Source organism: Uloborus diversus, chromosome 2 (assembly GCF_026930045.1).
Source record: "Uloborus diversus isolate 005 chromosome 2, Udiv.v.3.1, whole genome shotgun sequence".
NCBI lineage: Eukaryota > Metazoa > Arthropoda > Arachnida > Araneae > Uloboridae > Uloborus > Uloborus diversus.
Window position 1 is genome coordinate 76,303,973 of NC_072732.1, and position 12,191 is coordinate 76,316,163.

The 12,191-nt window shown below is 31.3% G+C and overlaps 1 protein-coding gene across 1 annotated transcript in view; it reads left to right on the forward strand.

The window, feature by feature from the left end:
• Positions 1-12,191, forward strand: part of LOC129217117 (methionine--tRNA ligase, cytoplasmic-like) — a 116,917-nt gene that overhangs the window by 84,295 nt on the left and 20,431 nt on the right. The window contains exons 12-14 of the mRNA XM_054851367.1: positions 1,976-2,162; positions 4,817-4,987; positions 7,908-8,121. Coding sequence (XP_054707342.1) covers positions 1,976-2,162; positions 4,817-4,987; positions 7,908-8,121 — 572 coding nt within the window. The remainder of the gene's footprint in view (positions 1-1,975; positions 2,163-4,816; positions 4,988-7,907; positions 8,122-12,191) is intronic.

Consider the following 12,191-nt stretch of genomic DNA (forward strand, 5'->3'; position numbering starts at 1 on the left):
TTTTAGTTTTATTGTATGTAAAACTATTGTTTATAAAATGGAATGTTGACCGAAAAAAAGACCTGGAATCAAGAAGGGAACAACTCGACATTTTGTTGTTTTCTCCCCTTCCACTGAAATATATATTTAAAAAAAAATTGTCTTTCATTCTGTACAAGGAGGACACTAACAAATTTCCAACTAATATTCCATAAGTTATTAAAGGAAAGGAGTTGTAACAGGTTACTTTTCAAGAGAAAGTGAAGAAAATCATTACCAATTTTTGTATTATTTTGAATCGAAGGTGTTTTAGTATCACAAGACTCATATTGTTTTCATATTAGAAACCAAGATTATTTTTATTTTTACTAAATAAAAATCCAAACTTCTTTTGGATCATTGTATATATATTTGAAACTTGAACAAGATAGCTCCAATAGATATCAATAAATTTCACATTGGTAACATAGTTCGTTGAAATATCATTGATATTGGTTTTGTGGATGCAAATTCTAACATACTATTAAATTTAAAGAGAAAAGCTTTTAAAATGATTTTTTTTTTTGTGATTCTTGAAAGTTTTTAACCTGTTCAGGAACCAGCGGGAAGAGGAAGAAGCGCTTTCCAAAGTCTGCACGCTCCACAGGAATCAGTGCGCATGAGACTGGACGATTTTTATAGTTAAGCCTAATGTTGCTTAAAAATTCATATAAAACCATTACTGCAGTTAAATGCTCTGAAATTTTTGATTGACTATCATTCGTATTCCCTGAATACATTCCAGCAAAATTTTCATCATATTAAAAAAAAAAAACTCTGAATTTTGAGGGAATTTTTTTTCCCCAGTAAAACAAAAGACTATGTATATCCGTGGGCATAGGTGACTCGCACAGATGGTCAACTGCCCCCTCACTTCCAAAAGTAAAGAGGCCTTGCCCCCTCTCTTTTCAGAGTTAAAGATTAATGACCGATTGAAAAATAATTTTTTACATTGTGGATTGATTTATTTCACGAAGCTAGAAACTAAAAATTGCCAAAAAAAATGAATGATCCCCATCTTATTTCATAAGAATTTAACTTTAAAATGGAAGGGGAAAGTAAACAGTTGCAATTTATCCCGATTTTCGATGCCATATTTCACATTTTTAGGAGTTATGAAATCAGTAATATTTAGTACCAGTAATATAGCCCAATTTTACAAAAAAAAAAAAAAAACAGCATGCCCTCCTTCACACTTCCTTTAACCCCCACTTTTTTGGTGCACCAGCTGCCTATGTACGGGGGTTTAAAAACTTATAAGTTTGCATACAAGCATTCAAAATACAGTCAAAGCATTAAAAAAAAAATAATAATAATAAAAAAAAAGCATTTCAGACATAAGTGAAAAATAGTTTATCAAATTAATTATTGCTAAAATACTTTTGAAGCTTTGATGTCCATTTGCAGTTAAATTGCACCTAAAATACTGCACTATAACTCACATCCTCAGAATCTTTGCTTCCTATATTCAAAATTAATACCTTCATTTTTATATATTATGATTCATTCATCAGTTTTGACGTCTGACCCTCCATTAAAAATTTCATTTTTTCATCCATCGTTATTGAAATAAAACTGATTCTAACCACATGGAATACGATACAGCAAACTCAAAACTGCAAATTTTTACTCCCACCCTTAACCAATAAATATTTATCCTTTCCATTTCACTAAAATGTAAACAAACACTGAATAAAAATTCCCTGTAATTACATTTTAGTCAGAAAGCTAACTAATAAGTTTTTTTCCTCTTGTCAGGAAAAATGGATTTTATCTATGCTGTGAGTAAACTGTATGTTAGATTGCCAGTAGATGTGTGTATTTGAGATTTTCCCACCTTTTTTACAACAGTCATTACTATTTTGCTTTATTTATTAGTAAATTTGTGCTGTTTATCTTTGCTTGAAAAATATTAAGAATTTCTCCCCAGTTTTGTGATTCATTGTTGTTTTTAAAGATTTCTTGCAGATAGATTTGTGGAAGGAACTTGTCCATTTTGTGCGTATGAAGATGCAAGAGGAGATCAGTGTGATAAATGTGGTAAACTCATTAATGCACCTGAGCTGAAAAATTCAAAGTGTAAACTTTGCAAAACAAGCCCCCATATGCGAGCTTCAAAGCATCTTTTTTTGAATCTACCAAAGGCATGACAATTAAAAATGTTCATATTTATTAAGTGTATTTAAATAATATTTTAATTTCATTTTGCTTTCTTTTTCAAAATTTTTATAATGATTTCAATTTATTTTGTCTTTTTCAACTTTGATGCTGAAACCAGACAACGTAATTTTTATTTAATCCATGATGCATAGATTACATGATGTTCAAGAAACAGCAATATAAGTTTGTTTTTTAAAAAAGTAGTTTAAAAATGATCATTACAAAGAAGAAAAAAAAAATCTGAACTTCTCCTCTCACCATCTCTAAATTCTTTAAAATTTGTTGAACTAGTGATGGTTAGACTTAATAAGAAGGTAAAGAATCTAGTTTGACTACTGTGGATATTTTTAGTTAGTAATTGTTACCTTCACAAAATTCCAGAAACTCACAAGGCAATTTTTAATTGTTAGCAATTGTTACCATACTGTAAACATTCACACAAAAATGGCAGATTAATACCAACTTACTGTCTTGACGAATACAGTGCAAATCATGTTCAACACTGTTGAGTCTTATCTATTAATTTAAGTAATTTCTGCCAACTAATCATATTTCTTTTATTGGTTTTAAACAGGGTTGGCAAGGTTTTGGACACTACGGTAAAAACCACGGTAAAAACCCTGGTTTTTACCGTCCTGTCCAAAACCCTTGTGTCCAAAAGTGTCCAAAACTATATTTTTAGAAAAATTGTATTTTTGAGAAAACATCAAAAAAAGAATTAAAATGTATCAAAATAATGTTTTATACTGAACATTTTTTCAATGAGAACATTCAACTTATTTATGCAGCTGATTTTCATCTAGTTACATAGAAGTTGAATTATTGATTAAAGTTTCAATTTGTATGCATGAGTATATTTGGTTCTTTTCTTTTGAGTTCTTTTTTTTTTTTCTATTAGTAACCAAATTTCCCTATGTTTATGCATGTGTGCAAATGAAAAGCAGAGTTGACAAAGTTTTTACCATCTTATTCAACACACTAGTGTCCAAAAGTGTCCAAAACTACTTTTTGTGAAACTATATTTTGTGAGAAAATATCAAAAACAGAACAAAGTGTGACAAAATTTTTTTTTGACTATTTAATATATTTATTCAATGTGAACATTCAAGGATAATTATATATGTAACTTATTTATACAGCTGATTTTAATCTAGTTACATAGAAATTAAATTTTTCACTAAAAATTTCAATTTCTATGCAGGAGATATTTTTTTTCCATAAACAAAATTTTTCGACATTAATGCATGTGTGCAAAAGAAAATGTTTAAAACATAGTGCAATAATTGACATAAATGCAATAAATTACAATTTTTTATAGTTACAGAAAGTATTATATTAAAAATATGAACTAAATAAAGAAAAGCACAAGTTTTATAACATAAGTGTTTATTAATCAATTTCTTGTTCTTTAATCTATGATTTAAAAAATAATTTTTGTTAAAACATCGTATAAAACTTATTTGCAAAAACCATTAAAAAAATTAAGCTTTTTTTTTTTTTTTTTTGCACCTAAATATGGCACATTTTATAACATTTCTTTGAGTTATAAATGGAACTGAAATTAGTTGTCTTGGTAGTGTTGTGAATTTCCTTTCATAACTCCACCAACTGTTACATGAGGAAGTTTTTAAGTAAATATTTTTTAAATGAACATTTTGGAGAAAAATATCATCAAATACTCATTAATTAAACCTCATTAATATTATTCGTTATGCCCTACGAATATATCAGTAAATATGAATCGATTATATTACACCGCTTTAGCTTTAGCAGAGTTTTGGACAGTTTAAGACAGTTTCAGACACTTTTGGACAGTTTTAGACAGTTTTGGACGGTAAAAACCACCTGTCCTGTCAGAAACCAGTTTTGGACAGTCCAAAACCCAACCCTGGTTTTAAATTTATTTGTGTAATAGATTGTGTGCAACATAGTGGGCAAATAAGAGGGTTTTTTTTTTTGTAATCCCAAAGAAAAGTTACGATAATAGAGCAAAAAAAAAAAAAAAAAAGCTTGTAAAACTTATTGACTTGATTTCTGTACAATTTCCATGTGCAAGGCGTAGTTAAAAACTTCTGCTGCTATTTCCACCTCATCCATTTTGCAAGCCACATTCCTCCTAATTTAATAAAGAAAGGGTTTTACTAAAAGTATGTTGTTTGTTGCTCAAAAAAATTGAAAAAATTGTAATAAAACTCAAATTTTGTGTAAAGAAGGAAGTAGAACTTTTCCTTTGAACCCCATTATAACATTCATCAAAGTGTAATTTCTAACTTAATTTGTGTAAATTTAGTGCATATATTTTGTATTGGTTTTTTATGCATTAAAAACATGTTTGTAAGCAAATTGGTTAAGAAAATGAGCAGTTAGAGGTTTAATTGATGCACATGTTTGAATTCAAATCCACGTTAATTTAAATTTGGATGGAAATAAATGTCCATGGACAAGTTTTTTTTTAGTGTGTTTATTCATTTATTTTCCAGTTTCTGCTGTAGTTTCTTTAAAATGTAAATTACTAATGTGGGGTTAACGACTTAAAAAACCCCATTCAGACAATAAGTCTCTGTGTACTCATATCTTATTGGATTTTTTTTTTTTTTGAAATTTTTGTTCATTAATTATTTATTTTTTTTACATACAGATAGAACCTTCGTTGAAACAGTATTTAGACCGAGCCACCAGTGATGGACATTGGTCAAACACAGCAAAAGTCATAGCTTATTCTTGGCTTAAAGATGGTTTGAAACCTCGATGTATAACTAGAGATTTGAAATGGGGAACTCCTGTTCCTTTGGAAGGATTTACTGATAAAGTAATGTTTTTTGTTACACCTCGTTTTAAAACTAATCATTAACTGCATTCATTATTTTTATAAAGACTTTCCCGTTCCTTTTATTTATTTTTTTAAACAAAAGGCATTTTTTTAAACAAAATTTTTACATCTGCTGTTTTAGTTTTCTAAATTCTTTTTTTTTCTTTACTTTTTTAAAATTTCACTGCTGTAAATAACTAAAAATGTTTTTCTTTTCTTTTCTTTTCTATTTTTTTGAGCAATCACGATTGCTTATTGTTCTCACTTGACTGTTTTTGATGTCCTTTGATTTTATTTTCCCACCACCACCACCCTCTGCAGCATCACCGTCAACTGAGTCTTCACGATGCTGCTCCTATAGCGAAAACCGTCTCCAGGTTGCATCCATGTCCTACACACATGCGCATACATACACAACTACACACGCACGCACACATAAACACATATGCCTACACACATACATACCCCACCTCCACGCACACAAACACTCATGCGCACAACTACCAACATCCATGCCTGCACACAGACACAAACACACATGCCTTCACACACATACACATACCCTTTACACACAAACACACATACCCCCATACACAAACACACATGCCTACATACACACACTCGTGATTGCGAAAAACATAATTTGAATTCAAGATGTCAAAATTCAAATTAATTTTCTTTTTGTGTGTCACCAAGAAAAACATAATTAAGATAAACAGAGTTTGATGTATTAAGAAAGCCGCAAAGTGTTTCCAATCTGAAACTTTTACTCATTCCCATCAATTGTATCATCAATGTTAATAAGAATTTCTTTCGGTTAGAAAGGAAATGCTCAACTGGGAGCAATCATAAGTATACTGTCAACCCAAATAATTCTTAAATACTTGCAAAATATAATTCATAACCATTTTTATTTAGAACTAGGGTAGATGCATAAAATAGTATTTTGCAGTTATTAAATTATACAGCATGTTATGCTTGTAATACTTCTAATACTTGAAACTATCATTTGACGAAGTATTAAGTATATTAGTAAACCCCCCATGCATTATTCTAGCTTTCATATCAATAATAAATGAATGCTTCACTTGCCAAATCGATTAAGTCCATGAAACAAAAAGTAGAGAAAAGTTATGAAGAAGATTGTGTTTTTCATAGGAGTAAATAGGACCTCATGTTACATTTTTTGCCATCTCATGGTCAGAAATGTACTAAACGAAAACTTTAATATAAATTTACTTGCTAAGCATTGATTAAGCATCGTTAAAGCAGAAATGAGGATTTTTTTAAAAAGTGGAGTTAATCAATTTGGCAACTGAGGCATCCAAATAATGGCTTTTGCTGTGTGAACATTTATGTTTATTGTTACATTACTAGTTTCAGAAATTGCTGTCTACTTCCTCATCCATATCTTTTTTTTTTGAAATTTTATGTAAATTAGTGGTGTGACATTAATGAGAAACATTGATGTTCAAAATTAAAACATGAATGGTGTTGTTACATCAGTGTTTTGAAACATTGATCTCTTTCATGTATATTCCTGCATAATGAACTACATAACAGTTTTAATAATAGGATTCTCAACCTGTATTTATTAATTAATCGCTACCAATGTTGAGCTGTTGAAGGAAAATCATTAGTAATGATAATTAATATTTGAAATTGAGTAATATAAAGGAATAAATAACAATAAATAACTTATATCTGTAAGAATTGAAGAAATACCTTTGTGCATAAAAAGTAAAATAAGATATAAAGATGTTTAATTGCACAAAATTGCAGTGATTGCATGCAGATACATGTTTTGGAGTTACAAGGAATGCCTTTTTAATGCAAAAGAAATGAGCTGGAGGATGAAGAAATATTTGACAAAAGCCTGTAACTTTTTCCGATGTCTTTTCTTCCATACACTCACTTCTTTTGCAGTGAAAAAGGCATTCCTTGTTGCGCCAAAATATGTATTGGTAGTAATCTGCAATTTTGTGCTATTGTTCAATGTTCATTATATTTCATTTTTGTACGTTTATTTCCTTCAAAAATGTTGTAATATGTTCCTGATATATATATTTTTTTGTATGAGTTTTCATTTTTCTTTTTATTATTTGAAATTTTCTGTTAATTAAATGCTAAACGTAATCAACAATCAGAAACATGTATTTTTGCAGTAAAAAGCAAATGCCTATGACTTTTCTCTTGAAAAACTGTAAATTTAAAGAAGTTATTTTTGTTTCATTTATTTTTTGTGCTTTCTTTATCATTCTTCATCTAATCTTTATTGATGTTGAGTTCTGTTGTGCGTAAATACATTTTTACTGTACTGTATTTATTTTCACTGTTTCAAGAAAGTATTAGGCATCAATACATTAAGTTTTTGAGGAAGGATAATTTTTTCCTTATTTATTCCCCATTTTAGTCTTTTTGCGTTTTATCCCCGATTTTTATTACCCACGGCACCTGTGCCACCTGATTCGGGGGATAATATCGGGAGTTTAGTGTATGCAGTATTTTATTTCAGTTTTATGTAATAGGTTGTTTTCTTCTGATAAAACAGTGCATGCTCAGTAGTGCTAATGCTCAAAAAGAAAAAACTTCTTTTTTTACAACTTTTAAAGAGTGGCATCCATTTTCTAAAACTTTTTCTCAGCTTTACTGTGCACATGTGTAAGTAGGAAGTCATTATTAGAATAAGTAGAAGTTTACGTGTAGCATTGCAGATTGTGAACTGTAAGAAAATAACAGTACTGTTTTCTTTCAATGTCTTAAAAACCTGACTGATAGACTCGTTTATTTTAAACATTAATGATTTTTTGATGAAGTTAAAACTCTTTCTTTAGTTAATAGATGTTAAAAAATATATATATATTGATATAAAAAAGCATATGTCTCAGCTGTTTAATAATTTTTCTAGTGTATCTTTTAGGTATTTTATGTTTGGTTTGACGCTCCTATTGGTTATCTCTCTATAACTGCTAACTACACCAAAGACTGGGAAAAGTGGTGGAAACAGCCAGATCTAGTTCAGCTTTATCAATTCATGGCTAAAGACAATGTTCCATTTCATTCAATAATATTTCCTGCATCACAGATTGGTACACAGGACAACTACACAATTGTAAATCATCTAAGTGCTACTGGTAATTCTTGTATTTTTCAATCGACACTTTGAATACATTTTGGTTAGTTTAAGAGTCAGATTTATGTTTTCATTTGTAAAGAATTAGTCTAGAAGTGCTCATTTGAGGAAGTAATTAAATGTCTACTCCATGCTTGGAGTAATTGCGGATTACGTAATCGTAATCGATTACATTTTTGTGTAATTGTAATCATAATCTGGTAATGAGACACTCATAATCTTGTGATCGTAATTTTAATCAACTGTTTCTTGCATAATCGTAACTGTAATCTAAACTTCATTAATTGTAATTTGGACTTTTAATCGTGTAATCCTGACTTTCTGCAAGTGAAAACTTGTTAGCTGAGACAAAAGAGAAGATAAAACTTCAATAGAAACGTAACAAGGAGGGTCTTTTGGCACTGCTGATGGTTGTCAAATGAGGATTATAAATGAGCCATATTGTTTGTCGTTTGTACCCTGTAGGTGCCATTGACAGGGACCCTGCAGGAATGTCTCTTCTCCAGGGGTTTTAAGGATTGGTCATCAATTTTTCTTTTCATCACTCAATGACAGGCAAACAAGCGAAACAATATGAACAGTACAAGCATATGTTTTCGGTTCGAGGAAGTTTTGAAAACAGTTACATATATGCCTTTTGGTGTTTTTTTACTTTCATTCACAGAAGATGTCACCAAAACTGCTTTCAAAAAAAAGAAAAAAAAAATTAACTCTAATTTGAATTCCGAAACTTTGAATTCAAATTATGTTCTTCGCAATCACGAGTTGCGACAAGACTCTACTGGTTAGAGTTATTGTTTTTAGAAATGGCTCCCCCGCCCAAGCATGTCCCTCCTCCTGGGTGCTTACGTGTATTTAGTTGTGTGCGTGTGTGTGTAGGCTTACGAGTGTGCACGTAGGCGTGTGTATGTGTGTAAAGGCGTCAGGGTTGGCAAGTTTCTGCCGAGGCGGTTAAAACCACTGGTAGAAACCGGTTAAAACCGGCATGGCAAAAACCACTTTCTGCCACATTTGTGGCAGAAACTGGCAAAATGAAAAAAAAAAAAAAAAATTAAATTATTGACATGCAATAGGAAATGCATAGAAAAAAATAATTATTAACCAAAGCACGATTTAATTACGATATTACCACAATTTAAAATCAAACGTTACATTGTCTGGACCCTGCAGTTGCTTCTTTGAAAAGGTGGTTTCTAAAATCTAAACAGTTTCTCAATCTAATATGTACAAATGAGAAACTTTAGAATATTCCTGCAACAGAAGAGCTAGCAGGCAATGCATGAAGGAACAAGCAATGTTCATGAAACTTTCATCTATTGTATATATTTTTTTTTAACTGGTCCACCATGTAGTAACTGGGGTAGTGGGAGAAATTCAACTGGAAAAATAAGTTTCAAGAAATAGGGCCAATTTGTTTTGCAAAGCTGTGACATTAGGTACAAAATCTATGGCAATATTGGCAGATAAAATTCTGGCACTTTCTTCTTGAAGTACGTGATAATTTCGATCACAAACAATTTAGATGAAGCATATAAGTGAACAAATTAAAATCAGAAATGCCTTTTAATTAGTTTACTTAAAAGAATGTCATTTAGCAATCACTTAAGTAATTAAAGATGCTTTTAAGTTTTTTCCAGTTTCTGCCGGTTTTTACCGGTTATAATCAGTTTCTGCCACTGGCACGGCAAAAACTAGTTTCTGCCGGCAGAACGCCAACCCTGAAAGGCGTGCGCGCGTAGGTGACTATGTATGAGCATGCGTGTGTAGGACATGGACGCCACCGCCCAGCAAAAGTGGATTCTGGGGGACAGTGCTCAGGACCAGAGCAGCCGCGCCGGTGGACGATGGTGCTGCAGGCCTGGTCCAAGCTGAACTAGTATGTTGTAGCCATCACGAAACTTTCTTCTATATATATATATATTTTTTTTTCTGATCCCTCACCATGCTTGACGAGGAAGCAATATTCCTAACAAAAAGAAAATTACACATTCAAAAACTTGACGTCCATCCCAATGTCTGAATTATTGTAAAAACAAAACAAAGAGCGAAAATTGAAAGTTATTTTAAAAGCCTTACTTGAATTAATTACAAATATTTTATTTATTAACAAACATAAGACGGCAACAGTTAAAAATTTTAAATCATTGAGATAATATTTCCGATCATTTCCATACAATTAAAATCACGAGAAATACGCAGACGACAATCTATTACGATTTATCTTTCTTATTGTTGCATTAATAAAAATATTTTTATTCGCAAAAAAAAAAATAAAAAAATCAACACCTCTTGGAGCGATTAGAGTCAAAATTGAACCAAAGCCTGTTTACGTGTGGATTCACATATATTCCAAATTTCAACCAGAACGTAGCATTACTTCTTGAGATAGAGCACTCACAATGGAAAAAAAGAACGGGCGATTGCGCTACCCCCTTTTTAGCTGTTGACACCAAAATGAAATCAGCTCTTATACCCACTAAGGGCTACTTGCTGATAAATTTTTCTTTCATTCCATTCATTATTTCTTGAGATACAGCAGTCACAATTGACAACAAAAAACGTTCTATAACTCAACCCCCGTTTGAGCTATTGACACCAAAATTGAATCAGCACCTGCTCCTGTTAGGGGCAACATATGGACCAAATTTTGTTTGATTCCGCCAGTTACTTCCTGAGGAATAGCAAGCACGCATAACTCAAAAAACGTCCCATTGCTCCACCCCCCTTGGAGGAATTCGCACCAAAAACCAATGGGCACAAGTTCACATAGGGGCACATATGTGTACCAAATTTCGTTCAATTTCATGCGGTAGTTGTTGCTGTAGAGCGGCCACAAAAAACTGGTCACACATACACACACACACAGAGACAGGCAGACATTTTCCAAAAATAGTCGAAATGGACTCAGCACACCTCAAAACGTTCGAATCCGTCAAAATTCGAAATTCCAAAATTTGCACGAATCCAATACTTTCTTCTATATATTAGATATAGAAGAAAGTAAAAAGGAACCGGAACATCAAGGACTGTCAAGTGAGAGCAATAAGCAATTGTGATTGCTCAAAAAAACTGTTCGCATTTTTATATAAATCTGCCCACACTTCCAAAAGTGATAATTCTTCCATAAAAGAGAAAATTGAAAACGAACTAAAAGCTTATGAAACCAGCGCACCAAATGGGCATGATATTGATCCCCTAAAATACTGGGGATCAAACATTCATGTGTACCCATTGCTTAGTAAAATTGCACCTTTGTGCATCATATGCTCCAGTTGAGCGTTTGTTCAGCATTTGCTAGAAAATTTTACACTTCTCAGAGAATGAAACCTGACAGTTTTGAAACATTGATGCTATTGAAATGCAATAAAAGATTGTTTTAAACGTGGTATTTTGAACATTTACTTTCATATCATTTATTTATACTATCTGAATGTATTTTAATGCTATGCATGTTTTACAAATCTTACATAAAAAACCATAATTTTTATTTCTCAATAATTGGGCTGAATTAAATAGTATTATATTGAATTGTAGAGAATATAATGTAGAAATATAGCACGTAAATTTTAGAAACTGTAACCTCTAAAATTTTGGTTGTATGCGAAATAACAATGAATATTTAAATTATGTACAATATGCATTATGCTGGGGTGAGCCATTTAGATATGGGGTATATGGTGGTCACCTGTGGTCACCTATGCAAGACATATTATCAAATTATTTATGTAGTGTTTAAATGAACAGTCAAAAATCATAATTTTTTAACTATGACGTTGTTACCGCAAACGAGCAATGAGAATAATATATAATCTGCATGTATTTTTCTTCCACAAGTCTGTAATCGTAATCGACACATCATAATTGTAATCGATTAGGTTTTAAAAATAATCTAATCATTGCTGTAATCGTAATTACGTTTTGGCAGAGGTTTATAATTGTAATCATAATTGTGTGTAATCTCCTATTTATCAAGCAACTAATCGTAATCAATTACATTCTTTTGTAATTGACTCCAAGCTTGGTCTACATTCTCTCTATTTGAACATTATATGACACGCTTAAGGTTGTAGA